Source organism: Ascaphus truei, chromosome 1 (assembly GCF_040206685.1).
Source record: "Ascaphus truei isolate aAscTru1 chromosome 1, aAscTru1.hap1, whole genome shotgun sequence".
Classification (NCBI taxonomy): domain Eukaryota; kingdom Metazoa; phylum Chordata; class Amphibia; order Anura; family Ascaphidae; genus Ascaphus; species Ascaphus truei.
The window spans coordinates 94,537,930-94,557,596 of record NC_134483.1 but is presented as its reverse complement, the minus strand read 5'-3'; the positions used below and the strand labels follow the sequence as shown (position 1 = coordinate 94,557,596).

Below are 19,667 nucleotides of genomic sequence, written 5' to 3'. Positions count from 1 at the left end.
ACACATACACATACTGGCACATACTGTAAGTACTTTACAATCACCGCGCACAGTGTGCAGGGCTGACACATACACATACTGGCATACTGTAAGTACTTTACAATCACCGCGCACAGTGTGCAGGGCTGACACATACACATACTGGCATATACTGTAAGTACTTTACAATCACCGCGCAGTGTGCAGGGCTGACACATACACAAAAGAAAAATTAGTGCGCCTGGTGATCTGTTCCTGAAACCACTCACCGTAAAATGGATTATTAAATAAATCCAAGTGTGATGAAAAAAAAAAAAAAAGGGGGGGAAAAAAGGGGGAAAAAAAAAAAAAAAAAAAAATTAACATTTTAATTATAAATTGAATGGAAACGAAAATACACCTTGATGATGTGAGTAGTTAAATCCTATGAATACATATACTTTTATACCATTAATAGGTTATGTGACATGAACCATTAGGAGTGAGAGGGGTTAATTGTGGTTATAGCACAAAAAATGGCAGACGGAACCAAAATGATCCAAACACATAAGCAGCTTCCAATGCAAGGTACCCAAACCTTGCTGAATAAGGACAATAAAGAAAACAACCAGGGAAGCGCTATATTAGTTGGGATCAGGCTCAGCAGCCAATTTTATGTATAAACCACATATAAAACAATAGCATAAAATAGCATGATTGAATACACAAAAATATAATATATAAAATGAGTAACACAAGTCTCTGGCAGTTGGAGATTGTCCAGGTGATGTAAGTGCAAGTTAATGCCCCTGTCTGATGTGACAGACTCGGGCAAGAGTGACCTTTGAGAGGTATAAATCCAGAGTGGTAGCTGGGATGGAAAGCGCTACCAACTGTGCAGGTAATGAAGTGTGTAGAAATGGGAAGGTGCCGTAGGCATCAAATATGGAAAAAGCTCACCCAGACTTCAAACTCTTTGCGCTGGTGGCTCCTTTTGTTTCGTCCTTCACAGCCTCGCTGCAGAAACTCCGCTGTACAGCTCTCTTGGGCTTGCACACCAGGGATGGAACTACTCACAGGGCGCCGGGTTTCCGGGTATGACGTCACGGCCGGACGTGACGCACCAACCCTTCCCGGCTGTGCCTGGAGCTGCCGCAGCACACAGGGGCTGAGAGCCGAATTTCACACACCTCACACAGCTTCAAAGTTCCACAGCCTCCGCAGTACACTCTCCAAGGGACTCCACGTTAGACCACCAGGACTGGGGCAATGAGACAGGGATGCACAAGAGCTGCAACCCCTCTAGACTCCTCCTCCTACGCGTTTCAGCACGTGACGTGCTTTCATCAGGGATCTGATCAACGGCACCTTCCCATTTCTACACACTTCATTACCTGCACAGTTGGTAGCGCTTTCCATCCCAGCTACCACTCTGGATTTATACCTCTCAAAGGTCACTCTTGCCCGAGTCTGTCACATCAGACAGGGGCATTAACTTGCACTTACATCACCTGGACAATCTCCAACTGGCAGAGACTTGTGTTACTCATTTTATATATTATATTTTTGTGTATTCAATCATGCTATTTTATGCTATTGTTTTATATGTGGTTTATACATAAAATTGGCTGCTGAGCCTGATCCCAACTAATATAGCGCTTCCCTGGTTGTTTTCTTTACTGACACATACACATACTGGCATATACTGTAAGTACTTTACAATCACCGCGCACAGTGTGCAGGGCTGACACATACACATACTGGCATACTGTAAGTACTTTACAATCACCGCACAGTGTGCAGGACTGACACATACACATACTGGCATACTGTAAGTACTTTACAATCACCGCACAGTGTGCAGGACTGACACATACTGGCATACTGTAAGTACTTTACAATCACCGCACAGTGTGCAGGGCTGACACATACACATACTGGCACATACTGTAAGTACTTTACAATCACCGCGCAGAGTGTGCAGGGCAGACAGTGACAGCCGGGCCACCGGAAGACGTTCACTAAACACGGTAACACACACCCGGCATACGTGCGCCACGGAAATATAGTCATTGTATACCAGCAATGTTACCGCACGTCACAGTTTGACTCTTTTTTTTTTTTAAATAACTAATCTATAATCAGTAAATAGCCAGATACACAGCGCGGCGTGAGGCTGGTTAACCCTTTGGTGTTTGCTGCGTTATTACAGCCCGCCTTGCAGCGACGGTAGGACTGGGCCCCGCCCCCTCCCGGGCGCTGCACTGTATTACACCCGCCTCACGCAGGGTCACCCCGCCGCGGCCTCTTCCCCCCTGCTCTCACCCGGGTTGCGGGTTCCGCTCTGTACACGGTCCGGCAGCTGGCCGGGGGGGATGTACACAGACAGCCCCTCACTCGCACACACCGCGCGCGAGTTGTGCGTCACCGGCGCACCTGTGACGCAGGCGTAAAACTGCCGAGTTAGAAGAGCAGGCGGAAGCTTTCGGGACGCCATTTTAGTTTTGGGCAAATTGATAAGCTGCTTGGATGAGAACAGATCGCGTTTCCCCGTGCGCGCGTGTAACGGCCGGCCTGTCCGAATGGAAGGTGGGTGCTGGGGACTCGTCCCACGCATCTTCTGTATAATTCAACTTCATGTTTGTTTTTCGACCGCTGTGCAAACTGTGATTGGGGAAAGACGACTCCACCGCCTGGCAGCGATAACCCGCCCCCCGCCTCTGGTTGGTCCGATGCAGAGCTGCCTGTGACGTCACCGCCAAGCTAGCGTTCTGTGACGCATGTCGCGCGACCCTATGTGTACTGGGCGGAGAAGGCGCGTGTCACGAGCATCTAGTCCACGTGCACAGCGAGCAATGAAGTTCCCGAATGTTCTCCTGACCGGTGAGGAGAGGGGACTGTGTATGTGTCTCGGGTGAGTGTGTGTGTGTCGGGTAAGGAGAGGTGACTGTGTGTGTGTCAGGTGGGAGGAGGGGGGGGGGGGGAGACTGTGTGTGTGTCGGGTGAGGAGCGGACGGTGTATTTGTGTGTCGGGTGAGAGGGAGGGGAAAGTGTGTGTCTCGGGTGAGTGGGAGGGGGGAGTGTGTGTGTGTCTCGGGTTCTGTGTGTGGGGTGGACTGTGTGTGTGTGTGGGGTGAGGAGAGGGGACTGTGTATTTGTGTGTGTCGGGTTAGAGGGAGGGGGACTATTTGTGTGTGTGTGTGTCGGGTGAGAGGGCGGGGGACTGTATTTGTGTGTGTCGGGTGTGAGGGACTGTGTGTGTGTGTGTGTGTGTGTGTGTGTGTGTGTGTGTGTGTGTCGGGTGAGAGGGAGGGGGACTGTATTTGTGTGTGTGTCGGGTGAGAGGGAGGGGGACTGTATTTGTGTGTCGGGTGAGAGGGAGGGGGACTATATTTGTGTGTGTGTCGGGTGAGGGAGGGGGACTGTGTGTTTATTTATTTATAAAATCTTTTACCAGGAAGTAATACATTGAGAGTTACCTCTCGTTTTCAAGTATGTCCTGGGCACAGAGTAAAACAAATACATGGTTACAAATACAGTTACATAAATGAACAGGTTATACATTATATACAAGACATTGCATGCACAGTTAAAGATAATTTATATTATGGGCGTATGAAACAGTTACAGACCAGATTAAAATGTGAGACAGCCTTAGATTTGAAAGAACTTAAACTGGTGGTGAATGTGAGAGTCTCTGGTAGGTTGTTCCAGTTTTGGGGTGCACGGAAGGAGAAGGAACGTCGTGTGTGTGTGTGTGTGTGTGTGTCGGATGAGAGGGAGGGGGACTGTGTGTGTGTGTCGGATGAGAGGGAGGGGGGGACTGTGTGTGTGTGTGTGTGTGTGTGTGTGTGTGTGTGTGTGTGTGTGTCGGATGAGAGGGAGGGGGGACTGTGTGTGTGTGTGTGTGTGTGTGTGTGTGTGTGTGTGTGTCGGATGAGAGGGAGGGGGGACTGTGTGTGTGTCGGATGAGGGAGGGGGTCTGTGTGTGTGTGTGTCGGATGAGAGGGAGGGGGGACACTGTGTGTGTGTGTCGGGGGAGGGACTGTGTGTGACCGGTGAGATCTAGTGAGTATCTGTATGTGAACACGTGCTGGTGTGTACTTGCATGTATATATGCGTTTATCGCTGTGTCTTAATATATAGATATGTGAGATGTCTTTATTGCAGGTTGCAATACCATTGAAAGGACCAACATTAAAGTTCTTCATAGATGCCATTGAGTAGTTTCGTAGAATAACAGAAGTGCCTCAACGTCCACAAGTGCTTGTGCAAAATATAACAGTAAACTTAGTGCAGCCTACAAAAAAACGGTCACTAGTACCATGTGAGCAAATTATACATACAAGGAAGGCGCAAATAAGTGTGAACAGTGTGATCCAGTGCAGTGCTCAAAAGGTGAAATGAACTACTCACAACTCGTCCATGGTGGTTATTGGATGGTGATAACTGCACGCTAGAGTCCTCCTCAAATGAAGAACATAGCCTAAGGGCTGTAATATACAGCATGCGGCCGTGCGTGCCTATGCGAACGCGCGTGCACGTGCCGCATGCTTTTTGTATGTATTCTGTGTGAGTTTACTGTGTGTGTGTGTGTGTGTGTGTGTGTGTGTGTGTGTGTGTGTGTGTGTGTGTGTGTGTGTGATTTATTATTTATTTAAAAAAAAAACATTTGTAGAAATAATATATTTATTACATTTGTGTAGACACACAAATACATACACATATATATACATACATTCAGAGCCGGTAGCGCCGCGAAAAGATGAATTTCCTCATCTTCGCCGCTGTCTGTCAGCTCCCCTCTCCCTGCCGTGCGCGCACGCGGCCCTTCTATAGAAAGGCCGACTGACGTCAGCCAACTAAAATTCCGCGCGCACGGCACTATAGAACGTGCCTAAGGAAGTTGATATTTTGACAAAGGCGAAACGCGCAGGTTTTTTTGGACAGTGAGGACACTGTACGTGTCAGCCAGTCTATCTCCATGTATGTATGTCTTTATATAGCGCCATTAATATACATAGCGCTTCACCGTAGTAATACACGTGACAATCATATAAATAACAAATAATACAAAAAAACAACATGGGAATAAGTGCTTCAGACATAAAAATGAACATTTAGGAAGAGGTGTCCCTGCTCCGAAGAGCTACTCCACCGTACTATTGTGCGCGTGCAGATGTGGAAGTACCAACACTGGCATGGACATCGCCGACACGCAAAGCGGAACATCGGTGGCTTCTATGCGGTGGTTTCGGGACAATCTGAGTGGCTACAGTGTGCCCTTAACACACTCGTTGTGCCAAACAACTTGGGAAAGTGTGACCGCATCCCCTACTTTCCCTGTTCTGTCATTGCAGATGAAATGTAAATATGCTATATTATGTTTTTCATTTGAGGAGCACTCTAGCGTGCAGTTGTCACCATCTAATAACTGCACTATGGACCGGTTGTGAGTGCTTCATTTCACCTTTTGAGCATTGCACTGGATCACATTGTTCACACTTATTTGCCCCTTCATTTTATGTATAATTGAGTAGCTTAGTGGCTGATATTTTACACCTCATACATAAACCTTGGCCCAGCAGTCGTAAGACACTTACTTGCATATGCCGGCCGCCTCCTTTCTGCCACCCTCCTCCTCTTGATTCACAGCGTCAAATGACACCGCGGACATCAGACGGCGTCTCGTTGCCATGGTTACATGACTTCATGACATTTGAAGCTGTGACGTCCGCTGCATCATTTGATGCGAATCGGAAGGAGGAGGTCGGCAGAAAGGAGGCGCCCGGCATATGCAAGTGACTTCCCATCAGGCCCGATAGGCCAGAGAGCGCGGCAAATGTATATGGGGCGGACATTCTTGCCGTCTGGGACTAATGGGAAATCTGCCATTGCCTTGGCCCCTTGCAGACGCACTTATCAGAACACCTTCCTACTGTCGGTGTATGATCTTCCTACGTACCATTAGATTGTAAGCTCTTTGGGGCATGGGACTCCTTTTCCTAAATGTCACTTATGTCTGAAGCAATTCTTACCATTGTGTTATTTGTATTTTGTATTTGATTGTCACGTGTCTTAATGCTGTAAAGTGCTATGTACATTGACGCTATATAAATAAAAATTTACATAGATAAGCAAAAGGATCAAAGACCCGAAATACAGTGCATCCAAATCATGAATAGGGTAATGATACTATGTATCTTAAGTCAGCTTTGCACCTGTGCGGAACAAGTATAAAACGGCACCTTTGTGAGGGTCACCCTGAATAAAGCTCATAGATTGGGGGGTAAATATATTGCTTGTAATCCTTTCTGGTGAAATGGAGAGACACAAGTCTGTATGTAAAACAGCCCTGTCTCACTCCTTAACACATGGAAGCACACTGGAGCCTAGTACACCAGCCTGTGTACAGATGTGCGTAGAAAAAGAAAGCAAATAGCGCACTGCCAGGGAGTCAGGTGGTGAAAAGATAAAATCCATTTATTTAAGAACATATCTGATAAAAAACATCACCCCAGGGGGGGTAACAAACAGCCTCCTATGCGTTTCGGACGGGTAGGTCCTTTATGACATCTGCAGGATGGGAGTATGCTGACACAATATAACAAGATACACATTCATATGTTACAAAATGAATAATAAAGTATTATTACTAATAAACTTTATTATTCATTTTGTAACATGAATGTGTATCTTTTGTTATATTGTGTCAACATACTCCCATCCTGCAGATGCCGCTTGTGCTGCACAGTCTAATCGGGCTCCTAGTTGACCGGGTCTTGATGGTTCAGCACACGTGGCTCACTCAGCGTGGCTTACGTTTGGTGGGAGAGATGTTATTTAAAGAACATACAGGCTAGTTTACTTACACTCTTTGACAAAGCGCTACTGTAGCGTGAAACGCGTTAGGCTAAGGCCCCGCTCCCAGAGTCAGCGCACCTGCGCTGCTGACAGGCGGTGCGCTGAGATACACAGACCGCGATCTGCGGTCTGTAGGGAGCGGGAGGTGGGAGGTTTGATCAGGAGGGGGGGCGTGGCTTGAGCGGAGGGACCCGCTACTCTCCCCCCCCTCCCTCCACGGACTCGGGCTGGAGCTGGAAGGTAAGTTTAAACACACACACGCAGGCACTCATTCATACACGCGCACACACACACACACACAGGCACTCACGCACTCATACACACACACACACACAGACAGAGGCAGGCACTCGGGCACACACACACACACAGACACACACTCACGCACTCAGACACATACACACACAGACAGGCACGCACTCAGACACACGCACACAGAGAAAGGCACTCACCTGCTTTCACTCCACACTCCTCCCCGCTCCCCGAAGCCTCTCCTCCTCCCGAAGCCTCCCCTCCCCATTGGCTCACAGCCACACACGTCACGCGTCAACGCTAGGAAACACCATTCTCTGGTGTCTCCAGCGGCTGACGCGCCACAGCGTGTAGTGCTCTGTGCAGCCAGGGGGGACCGGGACCGGCTCGCGAGGATTCCCCTGCTGGTGGGGAACTCGCGACCCGCCGCCCGCGCCAACGAGCGCAGCGGGACCGAGGCCTAAGAGTGGTGTTTTCACCTGCTCTGTACCATGTGTCCACCGCTTCAATAAATTAATTTTAATCGAATTTGCTATCGTAGCCCCCGCTTTTTCCTTGCTACCTGGCTGTGCTCCGTCGCTTCTATTCACGGACCTTTAAATTTAAAATTTACATATGTACAGGGCTCGACAAATGCACTCGCCTCCTCAGCTGGCATGAGTGCATTTTGCCCGCTGTCGAGTGTTACCGGCGGTGAGGTGTGGCGTTTTCCAGCAATTCCTGCATCTGTCAAACTTCAGTTTCTCCCCCTGCATCTCCCGTGAAAATGACTGTTTGCACTTCAATACGTATACTAACTGAATTCCTCGCGGGTGATAGGGCATATACCATCTCATTTTAATTAGATTCATAGTCAATAGCAAAACAAAATGCACATGGTTAAAAAAGAATGACTGGTGGCACAGGACAGTCTTACCCAGACGAACCTGTGTGCTGTATGAGTCTGGAGTTGTGTGTGTGTGACCATCAGCGGAGAAAATTGTCAAATGTTTGATCCTTCCTCGACAAGATGCAATGCAGATATTCATTGGATCTTGCTGAGGAAGGGTCACGCCTGTGATATTTAGGATTCGTGCAGGTTGAATGGATCTGCTCCCTTCATAGCACCTTGCAACATATTCTATGTGTATGTATATATCTCAAGAGGAAAATGGTTGCATTTTCGTTTGGTGCTTTTATACAGGGGCTCTGGGCAAGGTAAATTAATGAGGAATAGTGCGATCTATAACCTAAAGAGATCCAGATATCAGCACTGGACATACACAAAGTAAATAAAATATGAATTTATTAGTCTATACAACACCAGGTGATCAAATGTTTTGGCCCCCACAGGGACTTTCTTAAGGACCCCAGGTCAAATAACTAAAACCAACCTAGTGGTAAATATGGAGTCATTTTTGTTGTAGTCTAAAAAGCAAAAAGTTACCTAAAAGTGCTAAATATCCACGCTGATTATAAACCACACTTATCCCTAGACTTTTTTTTTTTTAAGGTAGGTGCATGTCTCTTCCCTCAATTATGGTTTATTTGTACTGTATGTTGGTAAGATGCCACCCTAGAATAAAAACTTATGCTATATAGAAAATATTAATCAGAAATATATCCTGTTGAAATCTCTTTGCCAGAAGACACATTGATATTTTGCAGACATTCTGTATTGTTCTCTTGTATGTGATCACTGTGATCTGTTTGCCAGATTAACATTGGCTGCCCCTCATTGCCAGGTGTAGTTATCGGTTTTGATATTCACTTTCAATGACAACTAAAAATGCAGCTATGAGTCAGAACTATACTAAACCATTCGTGTTACTACTGTACTTGTTTATATTCCACAAGGGATGTAACTGAAGTCTGCTACTACAGCGTAGCATCAGCTTTTCCACAGTTCAAAACATATTGCATAAAGCAGAGCTTGGCTTTCTACATGCCAATACCAAACAGCAAGTTAGGTCTTGTACTGTCTTGTCAGTCCATTCAGCATCAACACCTGACTTTCACACACCTAGCTGTGGAAGTAAATTTTGACACAGATCTTACTAGGTTTATGGTTTTCTGGGCCTGATTTGTATTTATTTTACAAATACACACACTTTTTTTTTTTAAAACAGAACTGTAATTGATTGATCGTACAGAATAGTCACTGACCTATAACAAGACAGGTTTTATTTTATCGTGTCATTCCGTGAGATACTCTGATGGTAACCTCATTTTGGTGTGATTTCATATTCCACCAGCTCTTGGTTTGTGGAAAAGAAGAGTTTGTATACGTTTTGTATGTTCTTTGGGTCACTGACATCATTCATGTGTACCCACACTTTTAATTGGCAGTTTTGATTGTCGTGCATCTAAGAAGCTTAGCTGGGGTTTTAGAGTGCTTTTGTAGACGAATGGCACTGGACGTGCTAAGAAGCTAGAATAGTCTTTATTGCTAAAATATCTACACTAGCATTTTGTAATTAAAAAAATAAATAAAGAATGCATTTATGATTTAGTTAAAAGCCTGACATTAAGCAGCACAAAGACAAGTTAAACAGTGTGCGCAATGTACATCGCTGTTACTGCGTGTCGACAAACTCTTCTCCTATTATCGCACTGGTTAGTAACACACATTGGGTTTTGTAGGCACTCCTGGGGTTGGCAAGACCACACTCGGCAAAGAACTTGCAGCAAGAGCAGGGCTGATATATGTCAACGTGGGCGATTTGGCAAAGGAAGGTAAGCCATAGATTTCAGGTATTCATTTGTTTTGCTGCTTCTCTTTTTGCCCGTATCCCCCGTCCTGCGGTCAGATGCCTTTTATAAAAGATGTCCGTGCTCTGGAGGAATCATTTTGTATATCTGAGTTTTTGTATGGCGACAACTACGTATGTGCAACTTCACAGTAGATACGTGCATAAACAGCTCAAATTAGGAATATGGACATCAAACTTAAAAGTTAACTATAGAGGCAAAGGTGCAGTCTTCGTAATGGGTGAAAAACTAGAAAAATGTAAGTGCATTAGGCTTTCAGTAAACTCTCTCGCTTCTCTTTTTCTTATTTAACACCAAGTAATAAATTGCATATTACACAGGGGGAGGGATAGGTTTCAGTCAAAGATAACATTCCAAGATGCACTGTTTTTAAGTAAAATCTTTGCTTGCTTTATTTAATGTACCATCACCGAAAGAAGAGATCAGTGTATCTCGAAAGCTCACACAAATAAAAGCATCTTGTTAGCCACAGAACGGTATTGTCTATTAATTTTTGATTATATATGTAGTGCACTTTCCCCCACCCCTGGGAGATGTGGCTACGGTGTGTATGTGAGTGCGGTGCGATACCTGTGGCTCACAGGAAACCTGAGCCTCCACTGCTGGGAACCTGGGGTGTACCTGAATCGATGATCGTTAGCGCCTCCACCTGTACGGGATTCTACTATGTGGAATTACCCCGTTACTGGAACCCCATGCAACAAAACACACTTGTGTAAACATAATCGTTTTGGTGCACAGAATAGTAATAATCACACTACTAAATATACATGCCTCGCAGGGCCATACCCCCTCGCTGGGTTTACCCCCAAGTACCAAGGTGCCCCTGGGAACCCAACCACCCTGGTGTCCACAGAATCACTCGCCCTCCCACGTGTGTGACAGCGCTGCCCCACTGGCCAGTGTAATGTTGGTGCACTGGATGAGGTGAGGTACCTGCCGGGTGCGTCCACACCGGGGCGCGCTGTGATGATGGGATCCATGGATCCGAAGTGATGGAACTGCGACGCCTATGCGTTGTGCGGGTCCCGCGTGGAATGTACCACCATGTACAATGTCTTAGAATAGATTATTGATTTGGTCCCAGATCACCTAAGGCCAGCGCAGCTGCATCCTGGCTAGATCCCTATCACTGTAGAGGCTAATGGGGCAGTGTCCCTATAGCAGCCACAATCTGGTTTGGATTCAGGGCCTACCTTGGGCCTAAGGAGGTAAGTTAGGCTTAGTCAGTAGTTTTGTATACACGTCCATCCAGGAGTGTAATACCTGTACAATAGGGGTACCCGTTCCTGTTTTCTAACGTCACCCCCGCCAGCTATTGCTATCGCCATCGCTATCTCACGTGAGAGCCCGCCCACCATTCTCAAGTGGGTAGACTTCTGGTTCCGGTTCAGGAACCCTGCAGGGATCCGCAGTAGGAGAGAACGGTTTGGGCAGAGGTAGTGACGGCGCCAAATACAGAAGAACGTGGGAGCCCCATCGTGCACGCAATTATACCAAATTGTAAGTTTTTACTAGACAGTGTACTAACCAATAAAGTGACGATTGTTTAACACCGAATTTTCTTTTTCTCTGCGCTCCAACCTTTTTTGTATATTTAGTCCAGGGAAGCACATCTCCCTGGATACTACCTCTCAGCGTCAGCTCCCTTTGTAGACTGGCATGGCCCTCAGCACGCCAAATGTATATTCCCTGGCAGGGGAATCCTGGTGCCCTATTGGCTGCTGTCTGTCACCTGGCTAGTTGCCCCTAAGGCTCCTGGGATATTTATTTCCCATTGCAGAGCCTTTCTATAATGGCCGCCGCATCTCCAGCACCTCATTGCGCATGCGCGACTGCGCATGAGCGCGCCTAACTAAGATGGCGGTCGTAACTCTCCTGACCGCAGCGGAGGTGAGCGGAAGGGAGGGGAAGTGAAGAGCCGATGGGGGGGGGGGTGTCTATTTTTTATCTTTATGAACACCGAGTGGACAATTTCAGAGATGGTGGTAAGTGATAAACGTTAATCAAGAGACACATATTGAGCATAAAGGAGACCATCTCTTAATGGAGATCCACAATCAACCAGGAGAAAAGTAGACAGAGCTAAAAATTTGAAGGAGGCAAAATGTAGAATCTTGACTGTAGAGAAATGGAATTTTGCATGTATGTGCAAAGCCACTGACTCCAGCGCCAGAGAACGGACAATAATCAACAGAAGTTTTTGTCTCTTGATTTCTAGGTAACTTGTATGAAGGTTATGATGAAGAGTACGATTGCCCCATTCTGGATGAGGACAGAGTAAGTCCGTGTGCATATGTTTATTTTATATTAGTTTGCCATTAATAGGGATCATTACTTAGGATATCTTAGAATGGCTTATTTGACTGTATATACAGTAGCAGTGAACATGTACTCAAAGATATATAAAATGTTATACATGTTGGTTGAATAAGAAACCTAGTAAAGATATTGGGAGTAAAGTGGGAGACGAGCAGATACAATGAGGTGCATGCAAGGGAATAACGGTGCATGTATAAGCTGAGTGCTGCTGCTGTAGAGGAAATACGCATCCAAACTGTAGCCAGCATTCATGTTAAGAAATTGGTGTAAAACACCTCTGCTGTAAAAAAATAAATAATAATCACTGAGGATAATGTGCATCTGTAGAGCATAAATTAATTTATCTGTCGAGACGTACAAAATTGTAATCAAAACATGAAATCAAGGGGCTTCATGTTTTAAGTGCATACTTTGCGTGTCTATTTCTTTATCCAAATCTCTATCTCCATCCCGTTTCACAGGTTTTATTTGCCTTGCAGCTTAGACTCGGGATACTGTCTCTAACTGTTTATATTTTGTACTAGCTGATATACCCGGCGTTGCCCGGGATGTAAATCCGTAATAGGTAGTATTATTTATAAATCGTGGAACAATAGGTGACTATTTGTTAGAAAGGTTGGATAATAATGTTGAAAAGAAAGATGGAATAAAATGTAATACGATGTTGTATAAAAATGGTTTATTGTAAACACACCACAGTACAATGTATATTTTGGTGACATAAGTGATGTGAAAATGTGAGGCGTGTGTCCTGCTAGGGTGTGAGCATGTGTGAGGCGGCAGGTGGGTGTTCAGTACGGGTGGCGCGTGGGTAGTGAGTGCTGGCTGTGGGTCGGGGTCCTGCTAGGGTGTGAGGTGGCGGGTGTGTGGCGAGTGCGGGTGACAGCTGGTCAGTGATATTGTTGCGTAGGGGCAGGATGCGGCAGGTGTGTGTCGAGTGTGTGGGGTGGGTGAGAGGCGGCGGGTGTGTGTCGAGTGTGGTGGGTGTCTGTTGAGTGCGTGCGGCGGCTGTGTGGCGCATGGGTGTGAGCGGTGGGTGGGCGAAAGGCAGAGGCGGGAGGGCGGACGAAAGGCGTTGAAGGAGGTGAGGTCGGAGGGGTGGTGGTGGGGGGAGGTGAAGGGGAGGTGGAGGGTGGAGGTGGGGGGGGAGGTGGAGGGGAGGTGAAGGGGGGTTGGGGGGGAGGGGAGGTGAAGGGGGGTTGGGGGGGGAGGGGAGGTGAAGGGGGGTGAGGGGTGTGGAGGGGAGGTGAAGGGGGGTGAAGTGGGAGAGGTGAAGGGGGGGTGACGGGAGGTGGAGGGGGTTGCCGGGAGGTGAATGGGGGGGGGGGTGACAGGAGGTGATGGGGGGGGGGTGGACAGGAGGTGGAGGGGGAGGTGAAGGGGGGGTGACAGGAGGTGAAGGGGGGGTGACAGGAGGTGAAGGGGGGGGATGACAGGAGGTGAAGGGGGGGTGACAGGAGGAAGGGAAGGGGGGAGGTGAAGGGGGGGGGAGGGGATGGGCAAGTGGAGTGAAGGGGGGTGAGGGGAGGTGGAAGGGAGGGGAAGTGGGAGAGGTGAAGGGGGGGTGGAGGGGAAGTGAAGGCCGCTCACTCACCCGTCCGGCCGCTCACTCACCCGTCCGGCAGCTCCCACGTGGATCTGAGGCGGGAGGCAGCGTGTTGTGGCCGCTCCCCCGCTGTGTCCCGGGCGCTCGCTCCGCTCCCCCGCTGACTGTAGCGGCGCCGGGGGGGGGGGGGTGGAGGGTAGGTGAAGCGGGGTGAGGGGAGGTGAAGGCCGCTCCCTCACCCGTCCGGCCGCTCCCTCACCCGTCCGGCCGCTCCCTCACCCGTCCGGCCGCTCCCTCGCCCGTCCGGCAGCTCCCTCGCCCGTCCGGCAGCTCCCACGTGGATCTGAGGCGGGAGGCAGCGTGTTGTGGCCGCTCCCCCGCTGTGTCCCGGGCGCTCGCTCCGCTCCCCCGCTGACTGTAGCGGCGCCGGGGGGGGGGGGGGGTGAAAGCGCGGGAAACAGGGTGAGGCGGGACCGGCGGGTAAGAGAGCGGGAGATGTGCTGCTAACACTGTGAGCCCCGCTAATGTGTGTGTGGTGTGTGGTGTGTGGTGTGTGTGTGTGTGGTGTGTATGAGAGGTGTGCGGGGGCGGGCGGGCCAAGGGACCAATCTCATTGGCCTGGCCCAAGGTCCAATGAGATTGCCGCTAGTGACACGGGGAGGGACACAGGGAGACACATACAGACACGGACACATAGGACACTTTCAGAAATATATAGTAAGATAAGTAATGGGAAATAACCCCGCCCAGCGATGCTACTAAGATGATGGTCTATACAGGCATACCCCGCATTAGCATACGCAATGGGACCGGAGCATGTATGTAAACCGAAAATGTACTTAAAGTGAAGCACTACCTTTTTTCCACTTATCGATACATGTACTGTACTGCAATCGTCATATACGTGCATAACTGATGTAAATTACGCATGTGTAACAGGCTCTATAGTCTCCCCGCTTGCGCACAGCTTCGGTACAGGTAGGGAGTCGGTATTGCTGTTCAGGACGTGCTGACAGGCGCATGCGTGAGCTGCCGTTTGCCTATTGGGCAACATGTACTTACTCGCGAGTGTACTTAAAGTGAGTGTCCTTAAAGCGGGGTATGCCTGTACAGTACACAAATAAAAGTTAATCTCTACGAAGAGCTGTTTGTACAAAAGAAAATATTCATAATGTCCCAAACAGTGTCTGTGAACCTGGATGAATTGTCCCACGAGGTCAGTAATTGTAACTGATATCATGAAACCACTACGCAGCTTGATGAGTGCTTTGGGCTGCGGCCATGGTGAGCGCTGGAGAGAGCGCAAGCGTTCACTCTGCTTCCCCGCTGCCTGCAGCAGGAGAGATCTGCATGCGGATGAGATGGGGAGCCGTGTTGGGAGTGCGGCCGTGACGACACGGAGCTGGTTCGCCCTCATTGGGTGACCCGCTCACGTGACCCGGCCTGCTCCCGCGAGCTCTGTAGACGGCCTCATAGAGGCACATCTATGTGATTGCGCCGTCGCGATCACCATGACCGCAACCTTAGAAACCACACTGGAAGCAGGCTCACTAGCCTAAATGTATAAAGCATATGTTGTGAGTCTGCAGTTGTATGAAGCAGTTGAGCCCAATGTGGTTACAGTCCGTTGTGTGGTGAATGTAAAAGAAAGAGAATAGTTACTCCGTTCTGCGGGTCACCGGGAACTGTGAGCGTGTTCCTACCGAGGAGAAGTATTCTAAAGACTTATGCACACAATAAACATTTATACAACGCATAGATTCATGCACTATTTACAGTACAAATAAGGTGCAAGGTCAGGCAACAGATACTGAAGTCTATATGAAACCTGCTCAGTTAGGAAATGCAGTTATGAATCTGACCAACCCATAACCCTTTTCTGCTTTCGCTTGTTAATAAATACATTCCTATCGAAACTGGATATATTCAATGCAAGGATTTCCTAAACTGGTTTGTAAGTTTCTTATTTCACAAAGCAGATGATGTTAAAAAAAAGTCTATCCATAGAGTTCAACCTATATTACGTTTAGACGACGGAGATACTTCTCCTATATTTTTGTATACAGGCAAACATAAAACCCTATTGAAATATCCAATGTCCTTGGGGAAAATGAAATTTCTTCCTGACACCAAATAATTGTAATAAGATTACTCCCTGGATCAACATCCTTCCCATGTTTACTTATTTGGTATATCCATGTATACTTTTCTTAAAAAATGTCTAACTTTTTTTATTTTATTTTTTTTGAACATATCGTATCTGCCATCACAGTCTCCATGGGTAATGAATTCCACATTTTAACTGCCCTTACTGTAAACAAATTATTTCCTTTGTTGCTTGTGAAAGCTCCTTTCCTCCAATATGTTCATGTTCAAAATTGGCTCACGGTTGCTATAGATGTTATACTACAAGTAAATAAATACTCTATGTAAATAAATGTTCTAAAATGTAATCTTATTTTGAGACAAACAGATGTAAATGCTGCACTTAATTATTACAGAGCAATATTTACAGTTGAAACGGCCAATGTTATAAGGCAAATATGCCAGTTTAGATGTGTGTATCTGTGGGATATTTACACTATATTTAGTATGCAGAAAAACTCTTCAGGGGCTAGTAAAAACTCGCATTCCCATTATGTTGTATTTTTTTTTTCTTTGCAAATGTATACTGTAAACACTTAAAATAATCCACTTGGGTTTCCCATAGCTGCGTTTCATGAGCCTTTTTTCCCTATAGGTGATTGATGAGCTGGAGGACAGAATGTCTGAAGGCGGAGTGATTGTAGACTATCACGGTTGCGACTTTTTCCCAGAGAGATGGTTCAATATAGTGTTTGTCCTTCGAACTGACAATGCATTGCTGTATGAGCGACTGGAGAGCAGGTAAGACCCGAGGAGATGTCTCGGAAGACAAGTACTTTCTGAACACCAGCGTTTCAGGACAGTGTTTCTGACAATTAGTTTGATACCCACGTTACCATCCCCTCACAAGGGTATGTCTAGCTAGACAGCTCTTCACGTATGATCTTTTTAGAGGAGTGTTAGAGGGCATACCAAGATAACAAGACTACAGAATTTACATACACACATATATCAAATTTAGGAGGGTGAATAAAGATGCATTTCTTTTAAGAAGCTTGGAGTTTAGACTCTCCAATATACTTGAAATGTTCATTTGTATTCTCGCAGTGCTTGTACTAAATGTGAGCTCATGTGTCAAGAGTTTAGACTTTGTAAAATTGTTATTCTCCAACAAAATAAAGTGGAGAATGTGTGGTGGCTATTTAAAAATAGTCTTTTAGTCTTTATGGCAACAATTCATTCAGGTCTCCACAGTAAGGCTCCATGTGGATTGCTTATTTTTCTTTTCATGACAAATATTTTCAAAACTGTCCCCTCAAACTGTAGGTCCTTACTTTTATTTTTTTTATTATTATTAAATGGTGATTTAAACTGCCGGATGCCTTTTTTTTTCCCCCAACACGGACGTAATGTGTAATATTGTACATAGACGCAATATGGACAAATTGGCTATGGTGGGGAGTGTTGTATGGAAATCCACATATTATACTGCACGAGGACTACAATTATGCAGCAAATGGATTTTATATGCAAAGTTATTGTACGCTAATGAATTCCCCAATTTAACCTGATCTTAAGCATTGTTGACATATTTGTTTCGTTATACTATTAGAGGTTACAAGGAGAAGAAGCTGCAAGACAACCTCCAGTGTGAGATTTTTCAGACCATTTATGAGGAGGCGGCTGAGTCGTATCAACGGGAAATAGTGCACCAGTTACCCAGCAATACGCCAGAGGACTTGGAACAGAATTTGGAGCAGATTTCGCAGTGGGTTCAGCAGTGGATAAAGGATAATAACTGAATTCCAAATTGAAACGGACAATCTTTAATTAATATTATGAAAGCTATTCTCCTAGATCTTTCTGAAATCACATCATGTGCAATTACGTATTAACGGTCAGAAGAGCAGTATGTATTGTTCTGCACATGATAAAGCCTTCAATAAGATTTGTTGTATATACAGTGAAATTAATGAAGAATTAAATATGGACCCCATATTCAAAGATTGGGGCTGGTTTTGACGGTAGTTAACCCCCCAAATAATATTATGCTTATAGTATCCAAGCAAGGGGATGAATTAGTTGCAGTGTTCAGTGTAATCTCTTGAATTGCTTTCTACAGGAAAAATACCAGATTGTTCCCTGGTAAACACATTGTGTATAATGGATTCTCTTGTATGAAAGGGCTGCCCTTTACTAGTTTGGGTGAGACAAATTCTGCACAGCAGTTCTGTCTGCTTAAAGAAGCACCTCATTTCTTACAGGAGACGAACTAGATACGTTTCCTTTCCATGACTCGGGTAGTGCTCATGTTATCAAATCTGGGATTTTATGTTCTGGGTCTTTATTGCTATGGATGAATAAAATGCCAAGTGTGTGTGTGTGTGTGTGTGTGTGTGTGTGTGTGTGTGTGTGTGTGTGTGTGTGTGTGTGTGTGTGTGTGTGTGTGTGTGTGTGTATATATATATATATATATATATATATATATATATATATATATATATATATATATATATATATATATATATATATATATATATATATATATATATATACATACACACAGTGTTCGACAAACCTATACATTTGCTCGCCCCGGGCGAGTGGATTTAACCCCCGGGCGAGTAAATATTGGCCCAAGCAGCACACGTTTGGTACTAGGTGGCGAGTAGATTTTTTGTGTGGCGAGTAGATTTTTTGGTGATTTGTCAACCACTGCATATATACATACACACGTGTGTGTTTACAATTCTTTGTTATACATACACATGTGCATTTGTGTGTGTATACATACACCATCACATTTTAAGTTATGGTGTGTGAAAAAGGCAACAAGAAACCTCCACAGTGAGTGGTTTCTCTGACTTTGCATCTGATTCCCATACTGTTCTTAAAAGCTGTGTGAACAGTGAGCATTAGCTTATAAGGGTTCCACGTAAAAATGGATTTCAGGCAAAAGGTGATACGTGTGCTCATTTGCATGTCATTTCCCAGAATCCCTTGCTGCAGTGGAAGCACTGTATGCTAGGTGATATGGGTGAAAGGCAGGGTTGCAGACCTGTCTAAGTCATGTGAATGTGCTCACAAGGGATCTCTGCGTGTATATATACATATATACAAGTTATATTTTATATGTATATTTGTCTATCGTATGTACGACATACATTTTTTTTTTTTTTTTTAACTGTGCTCTGGTAAAAAAACAAAAAAAAACTGAAGTTTCTGCCTTCATTTATTTTGCTCTCTGACACCCATGTTGCTAGAGGTTACTGTGTGACTTTGATGTGATGCATTGATTGTAGTTTTCTGATTTACTGCCTAATTTGATCAAATGTTGCAGCAAAGAGCTCTACTACTATAAAGTAAAGAATATAACTGGCTAGCATAGAATCCGTAATTAGACATACTAACAGTTGTGTTTTTTTTTTTGTTTGTTTAAGTAGTGCTTATGCAATTGACTAAATGTGTAAAGCAAAACAGACGGGGTAAATTGACGGGTAAATATCCATGTTATCATTGCATGAAACGGCCAAAAGAAAATATAGAAATAATTTTTTGAAGAATTTTTCCCCACAAAATCTATTTTAGTAGGGGGCGAATTTCAACCAAACCTTTCGGGAACCGGTGTGTAACTGCTGTGGTACAGTTGAGAGATTTTAATTACGTTATGATGCGTTGTAGTTCCTTGCAGCTTTAAATGGGAATCCTGCCTTTTATATTTATATATCGATATACCAGTATATCTTTATACAGTACCGTATTTCCTCGATTCTAAGACGCCATCGATTGTAAGACGCACCATCGATTTGGCCCTTACAATCGAGGAAAATTACTTTTTCACTTCCCATGTTTCAGGAAAGGTCCCATGTCAGTGGAGAATGAAGCGGGC

The 19,667-nt window shown here is 45.6% G+C and overlaps 2 protein-coding genes across 3 annotated transcripts in view; one reads left to right on the top strand and one right to left on the bottom strand.

Annotated features, from left to right (window-relative positions):
- RAD17 (RAD17 checkpoint clamp loader component) overlaps window positions 1–2,644 on the bottom strand; it is a 33,543-nt gene extending 30,899 nt beyond the window's left edge. Inside the window, exon 1 of one of the 2 annotated variants that reach the window (XM_075592186.1) lies at window positions 2,284–2,644. The gene's annotated coding sequence lies outside the window, so the exon portion shown is untranslated. The remainder of the gene's footprint in view (window positions 1–2,283) is intronic. The other variant, XM_075592178.1, reaches the window with a different exon arrangement.
- On the top strand, window positions 2,487–17,726 carry AK6 (adenylate kinase 6). Its single transcript, XM_075592208.1, has 5 exons — window positions 2,487–2,841; window positions 9,697–9,789; window positions 12,047–12,105; window positions 16,434–16,579; window positions 17,391–17,726. Exons 1-5 carry the CDS (start codon window positions 2,739–2,741, stop codon window positions 17,578–17,580), a joined length of 591 nt encoding a protein of 196 aa, XP_075448323.1. The 5' UTR covers window positions 2,487–2,738; the 3' UTR covers window positions 17,581–17,726.
- The last annotated feature ends 1,941 nt before the right edge of the window (window positions 17,727–19,667 follow it).